The 16,642-nt window shown below is 52.5% G+C and overlaps 1 protein-coding gene across 1 annotated transcript in view; it reads right to left on the bottom strand.

Moving 5' to 3' along the window:
• Sptb (spectrin beta, erythrocytic) overlaps positions 1-16,642 on the bottom strand; it is a 117,409-nt gene that overhangs the window by 3,995 nt on the left and 96,772 nt on the right. The window contains exons 28-33 of the mRNA XM_055595459.1: positions 15,861-15,999; positions 15,375-15,459; positions 14,202-14,398; positions 13,876-13,925; positions 13,329-13,404; positions 2,783-3,042 (exon numbers count right to left, since the gene is read on the bottom strand). Coding sequence (XP_055451434.1) covers positions 2,783-3,042; positions 13,329-13,404; positions 13,876-13,925; positions 14,202-14,398; positions 15,375-15,459; positions 15,861-15,999 — 807 coding nt within the window. The remainder of the gene's footprint in view (positions 1-2,782; positions 3,043-13,328; positions 13,405-13,875; positions 13,926-14,201; positions 14,399-15,374; positions 15,460-15,860; positions 16,000-16,642) is intronic.

The following is a 16,642-nucleotide window of genomic DNA, read 5'->3' as shown; positions in this document are numbered from 1 at the left end:
TTGTTTGTGTGTATGTTTTCTGTTTGTTTTGGTTTTTCAAGACAGCATTTCTCTGTGTAGTCCTGGCTGTCCTGTCACCCATTCTTGTAGACCAGGCTGGCCTCAAACGCACGAAGATTCACCTGTCCCTGCTTTCCAAATGCTGGGATTAAAGCGTGCGCTGTGCGCGCTGTCGGCCGTCGCCGCCACCATCGATGCTTGTTTCTATTGCACCATTTTTTGCTTAGGTAAATAGTAGCAGATTCTATTGTTTAAAAAAACGGGAAGATTAAAAACCACCCACATGTAATTTCACTACCAGAAATTAACTATTGTTCATATATTGTGTGTCCTCCTAGTCTTTGTTTGGTTGACATTTTTTGACTCGGCGATAACTAAAATTAGATTGCATCGTCTCTTGTTCAGTCTCCCATCCCTGCCCCCTGCTGGGAATTGAACCCAGAGTCTGGAACATCTATCACTAAGCCACATACCCAGCCCTCCATATTCAGTTTTATAGTCAGCTTAAAACTGAGCACAACATTGTGCTCTAAGTATTTCTTCACAACCTCAATATCATTTAAAAGTGATTTTGCATAGCCATCTGGTATCCTATTATTGGTGGATCTTATAATAGCGGAAAAATTATCTACAGTTCAATAGTAACGTGATATATATTTAAGCCTAAGAAACTACATTTACTGAAAACGTTTCTTTATCAAAATGGCCGATTGCTTTCTTTTTTGGTGGTACTGAGGCTTGAACCTGGGGCCACAAGCACGCTAGACAGGCACTCTGTGAGCCACCTGATATAGACGCTAGGAAATGATCTTGAGTCTCTCCCCTTTTTTCATGCTGGAGTTAGAAGTCTGGGCCTTGAACATACTAGACAAATGTTCTGCTAATGTGTTCCATCCCTAGCCACTGTTTATTTAGTTATTTAAATTTTACAGTGCTAGGGAACGAACCTAGGATCCTTCCTTCACATGCTGGGCAAATGCCATCCATGATTCTGATCTTTTCTTGGGATATGTTTCTCTAAGAATTTCAAGCTATTTCTTTATTTTTTGTATATTTGGTACATCAGTGTGCAGAACTGAGCAAGGCTTTTCGTTTATATATATACATATATATATATTTAATATGTATATACATACATGCACATATATATATATATATATGCCCTAGCTCCTTTTCTGTTGTTTTGTGTTTGTTGTTTGAGCCAGAATTTCAAGAATTAGCCTAGACATGTCTTGAAGTTAGTGTTAGAGAGGCATGTTTAACTCAGTCCTATCATTTAAGAAAAAAAGAAAGAAACCCTCAGACACCAGATTTCTGCAAGTCTAGGCTTGTTTCCATGCTTGTGTTTGGAGAACATGGAGCTCCTGAGCTCTCACGATGGGCTTGTCCATCTCCTGTACTGACGGAGGGGGGCAGGCATGTCGCTGCACTTTTAGGGTAAGGAGCACTCAGCTTCTGCTCCTTCTGTTGTCCTCCCTCTGTCTGTCTGTCTTCTGAAGGCAGGTGGGGATTTAGGGGGAGGTGGAGAAAAGAAGTACCATCTATCCGAGCAGAGACCTTGACTCAGACGAGGTGGCTGCAGAGCCCTTTTCACAAAAGCCCAGGTCTCTGAGCTCAGGGTCCGACCCCCTGCAGATAGGCAGTGGCCAAAAACGGTTCTTGGTATACAGCCCTGCCTTGAGCAAATGACTCAACCTCTGAGGCGCTGTTTCTCCATCCGGGAAACGTAAACGTCAGTATTCCACCGCAGATGCAAAGATCCGACCAGTCCTTCTAGAATGCCATGCCCGCAGGAGATGCCGAGTAAATGTTAGCTCCCCTTTCCCTAGACTCTGCACTTAAATAATGAGTCTCTTCAGGCCGGTTGATCCCCGAATGATTGTTCCTTTCTGAAGTATGAAACAGCTTTCTTCAGTCAGGACAGAAGCTCAAGAAGTAACCCTGGCTTTCACCTCCCCAGTGCTTCTCCACCTCTTCTTTTTGCACTTTCCGCCTGAGCATACTTCTCATCAGCCACAAGCGGTTGGCCTAGACCCTGTAACGCTGCTGAAAGGAAAAGGCCCCAGGCAGGGGCAGACATGACTAGCTCAGTGGCACGAAAGGACGCCACCTTTCCATCAGCACTGGAAGGGACCTGAAGAAGGCATTTAGGTCATTAATGTTCCCTAGTCATCTCCCATGTTACAGCCAAGAAAGTGATGTCCAGGTGGTTAACAGTGAGGCTCGGTCAAGACCATGTCAGCGCCAAGACTTTTAACCCTGTGATAGCTGGCCAGTGCTTATCATGTCTGGCTTATCATGCCACACACAAGGTCTAGTCTGAAAAGGTCTGCTGTTTTCATCATCCCTCCTCCTCCCGTTTTAAAATTATATTTTGTTTTATTTTATTTGAGACAGGGTCTCACTATGTAGCTCTAGCTGTCCTGGAACTCATTCTGTTGACCAGGCTGGATTTGAACTCACAGAGATCCGCCTCCCGCTGCCTCCCGAGTGCTGGGATTAAAGGTATGCACCGCTACACCCAGCTCCATCCTCACTCCATTTTACAAATGGGGAACATAACTTGGAGCGGGGGAGGCATTTGGATAATCTTCGACGAAATCATAGTATTTGAATCCAGAACCCAAATCAAGAGAGGTTTCTCCTATCGTGCCAAGAAAGACACAGTGATGGGCGAAGGCTCAGGCCCGCTCTGCCCAGCGAGCACCCATCTCATCAAAGCTCCACTGGTGTCGTGACCCTGGAGCCACTTGGCCTCCCCGGTGGCCCTTCCCCAACACACCTGTTAGAGGCCTTCTTGTTGGGCCCCTCCAGGTCGTGCTTCCTGCCCAGGTAGCCCTCCATCTGCACAGTGTTCCCAAGGTCCCGCTGGGCTGGCAGCGTCGCCGGCTCATCACCCTCACTCAGAGGTGTGTCCAGGGCCTTAAAGAGGGGCTCTGTGGCAGGCCTCTCATCCCCAGCGGATTTCTCCTGCTCCTCCTTGTGGTGTCCTGGCGGGGGTGGTGGCTGCAGGTCCTGAGGCCGAGGCCCTCTTTCTTCCCCCTGCTCAGGGGCACAAGAGAGGAGCACGCCTTCATGAGGGTTCAGGCCAGGGAGAGCTTTTCTCTGGCCCTCTCCACCTGAGCCCACCTCTCCTCTGCCACAAGTTCCCGGACTCACTCTGGCTCTCCTATATCTTGCAATGGATATCTACTCATTTTCCTGGTCCCTGTCTCCATTTCCGCTGACCGAAGTGGGGTGACCTCATTCAGCTTAATTAGCAAAAGAGGGCTGTCAGAGGGAGATGGGAGGGGGGAGTTCTGGTGACTCACATCCAGAGTGGGTTTCAAGGCTGTGGGCGAGCTCTCTAAGGCCTGCTTACTCCAGATATTTCCAACTTCGAGACACTGTGAGGCTCTGGAAATACTTTGCCGAAAGGGCCTACTGCGTGCACGCGACACAAGCCGTCTGAAGGAGTAAGGGTACTCTTCGGTAACCTTCAAGTTGTAACCAAAGCCCTAAGTCTCCCCCACCTTACATCACAGCGGTCCTTAGCCAAAAAATGTTGAAAAGCAATCCTCTCGCCTTCTAAAACAACGGAGTCTCTTCAGATTGACAACTCCCCTCTTGTCACCTGGCAGGAGCATGTTAGACAGGGCGGGGGTTCCTAGCTTTCACTGGCAGCTTGTCTTTTGGAAAGGCCATGGTGTCCTGAAGACCAAGCCGTGGGAGGGGAGCAGCTCCCGGCTATGGGTTTTTCGGTGCCGATGAAAAGAGAAGGGGCACCCCATTTCCTAGCTGGACATCTCATACAGGGCCTCTTTGACCTGCCCTTGCACTCGAGGCAGCAGAAGGTGGGGGCGGCTAGACCTCCGTTGCCAGCTGAGGCAGGAACGACAGTAGAGTCTTCTGCATGGGTACCCAAGAAGGCAGTTTGACTTGGGCGACGGGGCCAGCGCATCATGATGGAGCGGGAAGGTGTCCCTAGCAGGCCCATCTGGATGGCTGAGGAGTCAAAGCCATGGCTATGCAGCCCCGGAGGACCAGAGCTTCCCAGGCAGGGAGTGGGCTGCTCTGGAGCTCTGTCTTCTGCACCAGCAACTGCCTGGATGTTCAGAAGAACACTGGGGAGGAGCGGGGAGGAGTGAGGAGAGAGCGGGCCACATTCTTTTCACTGGGGGCTTAGCCTTTCCCTGTCCTGAAGCAGAAAGAGGGGGATGTGGGCACATAGAACTGAATCTTGATGATGAAACTGAGTACTTTTAACATCCCCAACGACCAGGCTCTGCCTGAGGTGGCATTATGGAATGCCAGGCGGGGGAAGTTCAAAGGCAGTAGGGAGAAACTGTGTTGGTATCCATCCTATTAGTACCGCTCAGGAAACAAGCTCTTAAGTAGGAGTCCCAGGAAGACTTCAGTCAAAGAAAAGGAAACCTGGCTGGAAGCATTTGGAAACCACTGACCAAACATTTCTATACATAATGAGAAAAAACGATGCGCAGAGGTTAATGACTTTTGGGATATCGTGTGGCTAACGGGTATACAAAGCAATTAGAAGAACACACTCCAGAATTAGGCAGGCCGGCATTTTATTGCCATTTCCTTTCCTTGGTTAAAATCTCTTGAGGGTTGTGGCCAGGCCACTATTCTCTACGTATGCTGAAGATTTTATATTTCAGAGTGCCTGCCATGAGCTAGCATTGGCCCCAAGGCTCTGAAGGCTCTAAAATGCCCACAGGGTTATTATCTAGTGTGGAGAAAGATCAGGAGTGGTAGGGATGGGTCCTCAAACTTCAGTTTGGAGTCCTGTGGCCCCAGTGGAGCCTACCTCTGCCTCTGATAGAAAGTTCTAGAGGCAGTCGCCAACACAGAAAGGGAAGCCTTCTTTCATGGCCTGCCTCTCAGCTCCAGCCTTGAATCTAGTGGGGCTTTCTTATCCTCAATGAGAGGGGACTCTGTCTAGAGGACAAAAGTGTGAGCACAATGCCTCCTCTAGAGATGAGCCAGGATGGGGAGAAGATGGCACAGAGGTACAGGAAGCCACCAGCTGGTTACAACCTGCATTCGGCTGTCCCCTCCCAGCCTCCGCCCTCCAGCATTTGCTTTCTATGCTTTTAATTCTACCCCCTTTATCATCCTTTGAGTAACTGAGTAACTGGCCTTTGAAAATCAAGATAGATTCAGCTAGGCCTGGCTTCTTCCTGTGGCATACTGGGCAGAGACTAGCCAAGGCTGGAGCCAGGGTGTTCTGAACAGACTTGGCTGCTTTACAAGTGAGCTTTGAAACATGGGGGTTTCCAGGCTATGCCAAGAGTTCTTTTCTGGTCTTGGTTTTGGGGTGGATCTCATGCCTCCTGCCTCCAACCCTACACAAAGATCAAGACCTGAGAAGGAGGAGCCAAAAATGAGGGTGAGGGTGAAGGGCTCTGGAAGTCCTCAGTTCCCTCCTGGATGGGGGAAGGTCTACAGAAGATCTGCTGGAAGGAAGGTGGAAGCGGGAGAGGGTGGAGCAGCTCCAGGATTTTTCCTTTCCTTCAGCTCCCAAGGAAGTCTGGCCAACTTCTGGAGGTGTAGGGGATGATGGGAAAGGGAAAGGACCCCTTCCAAAGCAGCTCACCTCTTCCCCCATTGAACTTCACCCCACTAGACTCTTTCTAGCGCCCAAAGCCCAGGTGTTGGGCCAGACAGGCTTAGAGAGAAGTCCCTGGACATCCATCTTGGGAACAGGAGAGAACTCAGCGAGTCACTAAACCTTCCTGATTCTGTCTGCTTGTAGGCTGCTACTTGTGTCTGTTCTAATGGGTGATTTGAAGCCTCTCACGGGAAGATAGTATCTGTAAGTGTTGGTTCTTATGATCCCAACCCAGCCAGACCCATCTTCTCCTGGCTCTGCTGAGCTGTCATGGGCAGTACCTGTGTGGTCAACGTAGCCGTCTCAAATACTCTTCTGCTAGAGTATGGGGTCCTGTGACTGCCTAATGAGGAATCTGAGCTGCTTGCTGGCAGGCAGGTTCCACCCGCTACTTCCTCTGCTGTTTTCAGTTGGGATATTCCAAGGCTCCAGACAGGACTAGGGGAACTATGGTGACCAGGTAAAAGCCCTTCAGGCAGCTTGGACTCATTGTGAAGCTCACAGAGCCTGAAGACGGACATGAGAAGGAGGCTTCGAAGCCACTAGATAGGGCTGAGGTCAACCATGGTTCTTAGTGGGAAGGTCCTGGTCATCCGTATCAGGAGTTTTACAAAGATCTCAGAAGGATGTGAAGATGCTGAGGAAGGCTTCATTCACCTAGACTCAGTGGTCAGAAGCAAAGAAAACCAAACAAACTGAAACACTACTGGGGTTCTGACCTGCAGAGCAAAGTTCCCAAAATAGCAGGGAGGTGAGAGGGAGCCGCCTCCTAGCTTAAGGTCAGTCCTGCTTGTGCTCTGCCTGATGCATGGACACGGTCCAGAGGTTTTTACACGGGAATTCAGATGAGATTAGGAATTCCCCCTGGGGCCTTTTCCTTGCAGCTGGTGCCTCCTCCGAGGCGGAAGGGAATGTAGGCCGGAGTCAGCAATGAAGGCCTTATTAGGAAAGCAGATCCCACTGGGGATGGCTGGAGGTGACAGGGACAGATGGAGCCCCCCCCAAAAGGAGCCAAGAAAACATTCTTAGGCTTTTAGAGGCTGTGCATAGGTCTTGGGGAACCACTGAACCAGCCAGTCCTACCAGAGATCCAAAAATTGGGTTCCAGAAACTCCAGGGATGATCTGGGGTCACGTGGCAAGTTAGCAGAGTGAGGGCAAGAGTCTACAGCATGGCTCCTTGCAAATTTGAAAGGGAGGCAAGCACAGGGCCCTGGGGTAGGCCTAGGCATGCAGGTGGTCAGGCAACCAAAGGTTGGCCAGAGACCCAGCCACTTCCTAGGCTGCCTGGGCCTAGCTCCAAACCTGTCAATGAATGAAACTGAGGCCTGCTGAATGAGTTACTGGCTCTTTCCGGGCTGGAAGCAGCCAGGTGTTCCCAGAAAACAGCTGACCCATCCAACAGTGGAACCAGAGATCACGTCAGTGGATGCCTGGGACAGAAGGCCCAATCTTGCCTGGTGGTGGTGTTTGGTGGTGGTGATGGTAGCGCAGACCTTAAACTCAGCACTCAGCAGGCAGATAGATCTCTGTGAGTTTGAGGCTAGCCTGGTCTACAGAACAAGTTCTAGGACAGCCAGGGCTACATACAGAAACCTTGTCTCAAAAAACAGAAACAAAAACAAAGAAAACCAAAAGCCCCACCAATCTAGGGAAGAGAAGCTGGCAGTTTCCTTGCTCTCCCTGGAAGCGTGCAGTGGACTGAGGGGAGACCCCATGAGCCTGTCAGGCAGGGGAATCTGGTAGGAAGCGTCAGGGATGTAGACTCTGGCCAGCAGAGGCGCACGTTAAAGACAGATCTGCGTGGGCACTGGAACGGGGGAGGTGATCAGGGCCCTTGATGTCCTCTACCAACGCAGCCAGCAGGCCTTGATTACCAGGAAGATTCAGGCTCTGCATCACTCAGAGCTCTCCATCCACAGGGCAGCACCCGGAGGAGCTGGGGACAGCCTGAAGGAGAATGCTGGGGCTACATGGAAGAAGTTCTGAAAGCGTCTAGACCCTAAGAGGGGGCAAGTGGGCAGGGTGGGCCTGCCACAGGAGGAGACACTGGCCTCAGTGGAGGCTGGTTTGCAGATTTGGAGAACAGACAAGAAGAGACGCCTGATGGGAAGGTGTATGCAGCCGTTGCTGGGACCATGTCAGAGAAACACACTGGCTGCTGGCTAAGGAACAGTGTGGGAAGAAAGACGCTAGGAAGAGGCTCGTAGGAGCTCAAGGGATTGAGAGGCCCCAGGCTCCTGATAGAAGGACGACAGCCACTCAGTCTTGGTGGAATCTTGACAGAGCCTTGCAAAGTCAAGCAAACTGCATAAGCTTGGCTGTTAAGAACACAGCCTTGCTGGAAAGCAGGGCTGGTGTGTGAGGGGAGTATACAAGAATCTGCCTCACAGATGTGGGAAAGGGGAGTGGACAGAATGGGTTTAAATTTCTTCTGGGGACTGACGTGGAAGATGTAGTTCCAGGACCAGCCAGCAGGTGGCGTCGGGGAGCCGCACACAGACCACTCATTCCACAGGCAAAAATATCCTGGCTTGGGACCACGGGGTTGTCCTGAAGTTGGAAGATGCTCAGTGAATTAAGATGCACTCATGAGCAAAAGAACCCTGCTGACCGTCTTCTCGCTAAGGTTAATGTTGGTGAGAACCAGGGTCCGTAGATGGACCTCAGAAAAGACTGCTTGGCATTAGCACTGAGATACGTTCAGGTGACATGAGCCTAGAGCATACACAGACAGAGACTCAAGGATGGAGGCCTACGGACTAGTTGGTGTCTAGGACCTAGATGATGTTAGAGTCTATATAGGGGAAGGTTCTTCTAAAAGACAAAGGGCTGGGGTGAGGATGACAGGACCTAAATGACCGTGTGATAAGTTCTCTACATACATCCTCTCCTGCAAGCCGTGCAGCTTCTCCGTGTCACAGATTAGGAGAACCAGGAGTCAGCGGGAACCGGAAACCTGCCCGCAGCCAAATATCTAACAACGGAAGGTTAGTCTGCCCAGCTCCAAACACAGCGGCCTCTCTACTCAGTCCAGGTGTGTTTACGAGTGTGTTGACACCACAACTCCTGAAGAAAATATCTATCACCTGACGGGGTTCCCAGTCTAAGTGAGATGCGCCCAGCTTACATAAGGCACACGGCCAATTGGTTAAGGTGGCACAATCACGTCCAGGCTACCCTGGAAAGGGCTGTGTGTGGCACAGAGGATACACTGCTAGATTCCCTAGGCAACCAAACATGGCGGGGTGAGCCGAGCAGCCGCTCCACCAATCCAGGATGTCTTGGCTCCTGGGCTCCGAGGGAGAAGGGCTGTCTAGACAGTTTGTAAAGGCTGTTTGAAGACAGCTGTTCCTAAGGGACGAAAAAGAATCGGTTTGCTGAGTCGAAGGCAGCCAAAGACATGAACACATGGAGACCTGGGGTAGACAGAGAGAGAGAGCTAGCTACCCCAAAGGAGAAAGCAGTGGCCGCGCTCAACAGGAAGTGCAGGGGCGGGGAAGGAAAGGCGAACTGCTGGCAGGTAGCAAACAGCTCCGTGGCAGGCCAGGAGATGGTGAGGGGCTCCCACAAATGGGGTTTGGAAGCAGAGTTGCTTAATCCTACAAGGTCCAGCTTTCTGTCTGAGATGGTTACTGGGATACTTGGGCAAGATGGAGGGGGCACAATGCAGGTCACTGGACAAAGCAAAAGGAAGGTGGTTTGCAGGCTCCTCTTGGACACAGGAGGGGACCTGGTCCACTGCTACCACAGGAGAGAGGAGTCTTCAGGAGCGGCCTTCACCCGGGAAAGCCTATTGATTTTAAAGGTGCAGGCTGGAGGCTGCTGGGTTTCTTAGTGACCTGGACCTCGGCACTAACTGTCCAAGCACCCAGTTTCCCACCCACTTCTGAGGCGCTTCCAAATGTTAGCGGAGTCTCATCCTGAGTCCATCAGTATTGGGGACGCTGGGACACACAGCTTGAAACAAGGAACTTGGGGAGATTCTGCAGCAGAGGGGCTAAAGCATTGGCATCTGGCATAGCAAAGCGAGCTGGGCACACCCAGCCGTGGGTAACGCCGTCCAGGAGAAGAGCAGGTTTCTCCAGGGAGCCAAGGCACAGCTCCAGGCTGCAGGCAGACACGCCCTTGCCACACTGACTCAGGCGTCCTGGGGAGACAGAAACACACCCAAGTTTGGGGCAAAGCTGACGTTTGTTCCAGGCCAAGACTGCCCACTTGGAACAAACAGGATTTGCATTCACAGCAAAATGTCTGAAAAAACCCTCTGTTCGGGGGGTGGGGGGAGTGGGGAGGGGCAAGGACTGGGAAAGCTGTTCAGGCAAGAGGAAACACAGCTGCTATCCCACACCCACCACAGCCACCGACGTCAGAGCTTCCCTGCTGGCTGCTGAAAGCTCCGGGCTGCTGGGAGCAACAGCGGCTAGAGCTAGAAAGGCCTTGGCACAAAGGTACCAGGGCTACTGCTCCCTCTCCTTTGCAAGTGCTGGCTGGTTTCCCAAAGCCTCTGAGACTACAGAAGAGACAAGATCAGAGAGGTTTGCATCACCCCATCAGCCAGCCTTGCCGCGATGCTCAGCCGAAATCTCCAGGGAAGTTGGCTGTGCTGCCAACAGCCTGCTGAAGACTGACCATGAATAGCACCCCCTCTGCTACTCTCTGGGATGGCCTTGATTCCCAGGGCCCTGCACTGCACAGTGGGTCTGGCCTGGGGACCAGGAGGCAGGAAGGGTATGTTGGTTCTAAACAGAAAAGACTGTTGGTTGTCACAGCCCCTGGGAGCATCTTGTCTTTACAAAATGTCACTTTTGTCATCACAGTAGCCCTGCAGGAACAGTGAAACAGCACAGTGTGTAGGAAGAGGCCTCGAGCCTGGGGAAACTTGCACCCTCTTTAAACCACGAGATCCCACTTTCCTCCTTCCTAGGAGAAAACACCTTCCCACAAACACTGAGGGGCCTGAGGTAGCAATGCCTGAAAGATGAAGATAACTCAGAAAGGCCCCAAGGCCTTTCCCAGGAGAAGGGGAGGCATGCAAGGCAGAGAGGGATCTGCCCCTTCCAGAATGTCCTCATGTATCGCACTCTGGCCAAAGGCACAAAGAAGCTAGCAGGCCCCCTTCCGGCATTATACAGCTTCACCCCCAGCCCTTTCTTCAAACAGGGATGACAGCAAATGCGCTAGCCTGTGACCGCTTCTTCGCCAGCCTGGGCCTCATAGCATCTGGTGGGGCCCACGGTTAGGAGCAGTTGGTAGGAAAACAGGAAAGCCATCTCCCCCCGGCCTTCCCTTAAAGGCTGCAATATTGATACCTGGGAATGGGGACCTTCTGTAGCCCTACAAAGAGACCTTTACAAGGCAAGAGGCTTGGGGAGGGGGTAGCCAGACCCCAGACATCCTGACTTCATTCCAAGTCTTGCTTCTTGTGATGCCTTGTGCCTCTGGGGTGGCCTCACACTTACCTGTGGGAAATGACTGGTGGGTTTTTTTGTTTGTTTGTTTTGTTTTTTATCAGAGTGCACTCTAACATGCAGAGGCGAGGGACAGCAGTGGCATTGCACGGTGATGGTTTGGCAGCTCAGTCATTCCACGTACACGCATGGGTAGGGGAAGGCTGGCTTGGGGCCTGCAGGGTGCCGCCCTGTGGGAGGCAGACAGGGCAAGGGTGTGTGGCCCACTCCCGTCCGCGACTCCAGCAGGAAGCGACATGCATTAGTAAGGGCTTTTACACGAAGCAATGTTGGCATGTATCTAAACTACAGGACCCGACACCAGACTGCACACAGGGTCAGCAGGAGAGCCATGGCACCCCAGGCCTATTCAGGAGAAGGCGCAGCAGACAGCCGAACCTTCCTGGGATGGGCCAGAGGTCTGTTAGGGGCGGTAAAAGGGGGCTGCAGTGAGCTCGGGAGGAAGGAGCACGGGCTCCATCCTTTCTCAGATAAACGATGATCTGGAGTCAGATCCTCCCCCTGCACCGTAAGGCCTGGAAAGACGCTACAGCAGGAAGTCTGTCTCCAGGAGGCCCTGGGCCTGGTGTTCATTTGATTAGTCATCTGGTTGCTTTCTGGTACAGGCATGGGCTGCTTTTCCAATCTGGTGTGTGGCTGGTTCCTCAGCAAGGGCCTCCCACAGAGGCTCACTCCTCCCCCAGAGAAACACTCAGGTTTAAGCAAATTTTATTCCTCCCAACCCAGTGATACTCAAGCGTTGGATGGAGGCGGCTCGGCTGCACACGTAGTCACGCTTGCACAAACGTACACGTACACAAGACAATGGTGTCGGAGATGCTCGGGTGGTCATGAAGCCCGCACACCGGGAGGGGGGGACACCACACCACGGCATGCAGACACACAGGGATGCAAGGGCAGAAGCGAGGGTGGAGGCGGGAGGCAGGGACAGCGCCAGCCCTTGTCCACAGTCCATAGCAGCCCCTGGAGTTCTCCTTCCCTCTGGCGGGAGTGGGGTGAGGGTGGGGATGAGGTCAGGGGTGTTGTTGCCGGGGGTCAGGGCGGGGGGGGGGGGGAGAAGGGAGGGCTGTCTACCACGGACAGGGGGAGGGGAACGTCAGTGGGATCTTCAGAGACAGGTCCTCCAGCAGAGCTCAACAGTGCCCTCTGCTGAGCAGGACGGGTTGGTACCGCCCAGAAAAGGGCACCAAAGGAACTGTGTGAGAGCCGGTGGGTATGTGTGTGTTTGAACAGGGACTTTGAGCGGAGGGGTGTGTGAATATTTCTTGGGGTAGCCCATGTGGCGGAAATTCCCACAAAGGATGCTGATCTTTCTAAACCCCTACCCAGGTCACTCACACTAGGACACATGAATTATCTGCTGCTCCCATGATCCCCAAAGCCACATGTCAAAGGGATCCACGAAGCGGTGAAAACCACAAGCGGATTCTCGCTTTCTTCCCAGCCAGGGTCCAGAAGAACCTGCTCTGGGTGAGGGCCTGTGGCTGTCTGTCCTGGGCCTCTGCAAGCCACTCTTCTTTAGACCCCTCAGATAAGGCGTATTGTTCTAGTCTACAAACTGGACACTTCCCTGCAGGGCTAGAAGCTCTGGGGGTCTCCTTCACACTTGCAGGACTCAAGTCTAATCTTGCCTTAGAACCATCTCCATAGTCAAACTCTATGATTGGTAGCCACGGGGGTGGGGGTGGGGGGGGTGATGGGCCTCTGCCTAGAAAGAAGAAATCTGCTGAAAGTGTGGTTTCACTGCATGAAATGCCTGTGGTGTGGCCTCAGGCAGGATGAGGCGGTCTGTCGGTTCCTGTATGTGTACACGTATGTGGCAGCATGTTTAAGGAGGGGCCACTGCATTAAGGACGGAGTCTGAAGGAAATTGGGAAGAGGAACCATGTGCCCAAAGGAATCAACTGTGTATAAAGTGTGTCGTGTCCTCCCCCGCCCCTGTGCTGATGGTGATGTATTTATTTGTCCCATAAAATTTATTGGACTAGATAAAACCAAATTGTAGAGTCGTGTTGGTGGGCCGGCTTGGGGTCGGAAGGAGAGGAATCATTTAAGAATTAAAATCTAAGTAGAAAAGTAGACTGATCTGAAGAGGCTCCTAGAGGCCCATGCGGGCAGGGCGAGGGTAGGGACCAGGAAGCCCACTCTGTCCTTGCTTTCCTCTGCCCCTGGCTGAGCCTAGAAGGGGTGAGCAGGCTCTGGCAGCAGTGACTCCCAGGAACTAGACAAGCGGGACATGAAACTGACCGGGGATGTTCTCTCAGTGGCCGCATGGTGGACCTGGGGAGCCTCGCCGGCAGTCTCGCCCTCCTCCTCTTGAGGCCTGCGGGAGACATAATCTCTGTTTAGTGACAGGTGCCTCCCTCCAAGGCCTCACTTTCCCTGGCTCTGCACCCATGCACAGGGCTTAATCCTCGGCTCAGAGGCGCTCAGCCAGGAGTTGCCCCGAGGCTTCATGGGAAAAGTGAAGGTAGATAACTTCAGAAATGGATGAGTTCCGTGTAAGACAGCCTAAGGCAGTGTCCAGGGGTTCGTAAGGAAAAGGCTGCCTTAGCCACAGCTGGTGTTAGCCACCCCTTCCTTCCTGCGTTGGCCTTCAGGCTTCTGTGTCTGGTGCAACACAGCTTTCAAGCTCCGCACATTCCCGGTTGTGCTGACAGGGCACCCAGGAGGGGTCAGAGGTCTTTTTGTTCACATGACAGCTGCTGATTGTAGCCTCCCTTTCCTGTTCCCCAGTCACCCCCTTTACAACCTGCCCCCCTCCTTGTACATGGGACACGGGGCTGACACTTACCCAGGTTCCTCTGTGGGTCTCTCGGGAGTCTGGCGTTCCTTAAGTTCAAGCTGGGGGAGGAAAAGTTCAAGAGGTCAGAGCAGCCACACAGGAGAGCCACATTCGCAGGCGATCTAAGTTTGGCCCTGCACCCCACGATGCCCTAATGTCAGCAGCCCGAGTCCCCTCCCGTTGTCTCTGCCGTTTGCACATCAATGCTCTCTTGTTACCTGTCCACCCTCCTACACCAGCCTGAATACGAGACAACTGGCTGAGAGTTAGTACAGCGCCACACGCCATCCCAACAGCTGCAGCCCTCCCCGCTCCCCCACACGGCCTCAACTCACCGTGGTGGGCTTCTCCAGGGCAGCAAAACGCTCTGCCCAGCTGGCTGTGGATTTCTCAAAGGCCTCATGCCTCTTGATGAGCTTTTCCACGCTGTCCACTGTGTGTCCAAAGTCCCTGCTGGCCAGGTAAGGCTCCTGGGCAATCAGCCATGCCTCGGCCACAGAAGCATCCCTCGAGAACTGGCACACCTCCAGCACTGCCAGGAGAACAAGCCACAAGCCCACCCGAGGGGCCGAGGGCCGGTTAGCACTGAGGCATTCCTCACCTATATGGGCACCTGGCTCAGCGGTGAGTTTTTACCTAAAGCCACTCCATTCCCACACTAGAGGCCCACGCCATCTCTACCAGTGCTTACACAGATAAATAAAAGTTTACATGCATGTAATTTTACTTACATGTATATCAAATTATGTGTGTGTGTGTGTATTCCTTTATTTTTATTTGGTGTGGTCTGGGGATCAAACACAGGCCTTTGTGCATGCTAGGTAAATACTCTGTCATTAAGTTTCATCTCTATCCCTGGGCCTTTGAGGTCTCAGAGTTCAGCCCAGACTAGCCTGAGACTCTCAATCCTCCTGCCTCCACCTCCCAAGTGCTAAGATTAATGGCATACAACACCAGGCGCAGCCACCAGGCATATTTTTACAGGAGCCATTGAAATCAATTCCACCGTGGCTCATACTGCCTTGCTTTAGGGAGCAGTCCCCTGCTTCACATTCTTGTCCTTGTCTCTCTCACACAGTCAAAGACAAGCAAGCATGGGGACAAAGTAGTCCTGGCTTTATTCTTGCTCATAGCTTTCCCAAGAGCTAAGATCTTCCCCCATGCCTCCCTCAGCCTCCAGTTGCTGGAGGACAGACCTCCTGACCTCCACAGAACAACCAACCAGAAAGCCAATACCCAGAGGAAACTAGAGCTGCCCTGACCCCTCCCAAACCACAACTCAGCAGGGGAACCAAACTGGGCACCGGTGGGTGAGAAGGAGGGTGGGCAGGGATAAGAGGGCACAGCACACATCAGCAAAGGCCTTCCGCATGCCTCGCCTCAGGCCTGTGGCCTGGAGCTTTGTCACTGCCAGGGAGTTTCTTCCAGGTATGGTGTGGTACCCTGTTCCTCCAGTAGGGGTCTGCTGGACCTTGCCCTTAGGCTCCCCTGCCCTGAGCAATACTCACGCATGTGCAGCCTGTCAGAGCGGGCCTCCCACTTATCATTCATCTCCTGCCTCCTGGACATCACTTGCCGCAATTTCTCCCGGATCTGTGGAGAGGAAAGAAAAGAGGTCCAGGCTTTGGTGATGTTCCCTACTGACCAGGCCCTCACAGACAGCTGCAAAGAGCAAGCCTGGTCAATCAGTTCTGGATTCAGGTCTTGATTCCGCTGCTTGCCAGCATGTAGCCTTAGGTAAAACACTTCATCCTTTTAAGGTTCCTTTAGGTGTGTCGCCTATGGAGTAGGGTCAACTCCAAAGGATGGGCACACGTGGGTACTGGGCAGGTCTGAGCCTGCAGGGAGCACTCACGTCCTTAGGGCAGCGGATAGGCTTGGTATGGCTCTAACTTCTGGCTTGTAGGCACCTCAGCTCCTTCTTGCATCCTCCTCCCCACTCCCTGAAGCTCCCCGACCAGCAAGTATGGCGACAGGGACATGGAGAGACTCACCTCTTCTGAGGCCTGGTGCTGCCGCTGTAGCAGGGACTCCCCGAGTTCTAGGCAGGTGCTAAAGTTCTTGGCCCTGGTGTTAATCTCCGCCTTGATGCCCTGATGATACTTCAAGAGTAATTCCACAGAGGAGACGTCCCTGGGGACAGGAGGACCGGGGCAGAGAGGCAGTTTGAGAGACAAAATCGGGCTATTCAGACCTGCCTCTTTCTTCTCTCTGGCTACTCAGGAGTTCCTCTTTTGCCCCAGGCCTGGCAGCAACACTGACATTTTAGTGTCTTCCTTGGTCAGTGGCTGAGCAAGAAGAATATGGACCCTAAAGAAGCCCGGGAATATTATTTGACAATAAAAAGGAATGAATTACTGAATCATGTTACACGGACGAACCTTTGAAACAGGCTGAGGGAAAGAAGCCAGTCACAGGAGACAATATACTATGTGATACCATTTATCCAAAGCATAGAGAATAGGTCAATCTAGAGAGACAGGAAGGAGAAAAGCAAGTGCCCCGGGAGCCAGAGGCAGGGAGCACAGTGAGTGACTATGCATGGTAATGTTTTTGTTTTTGTTTGTTTGTTTTTTTCCAGGCAGGGTTTCTCTGTGTAGCCCTGGCTGTCCTGGACTTTGTAGACCAGGCTGGCCTCGAACTCACAGAGGTCTGCCTGCCTCTCCTTCTTGAGTGCCGGGATTACAGGCATGTGCCACCACTGCCAGGCCAGAATTGCTTCTTTCCTTTTTCCTTTCCTTTCCTTTCCTTTCCTTTCCTTTCCTTTCCTTTCCTT

The sequence above is a fragment of the Psammomys obesus genome, unplaced genomic scaffold (genome assembly GCF_907164565.1).
Source record: "Psammomys obesus unplaced genomic scaffold, mPsaObe1.curated_primary_1811, whole genome shotgun sequence".
In the NCBI taxonomy this organism is placed as follows: domain Eukaryota; kingdom Metazoa; phylum Chordata; class Mammalia; order Rodentia; family Muridae; genus Psammomys; species Psammomys obesus.
This window is presented reverse-complemented; position numbering and strand designations above follow the sequence as displayed.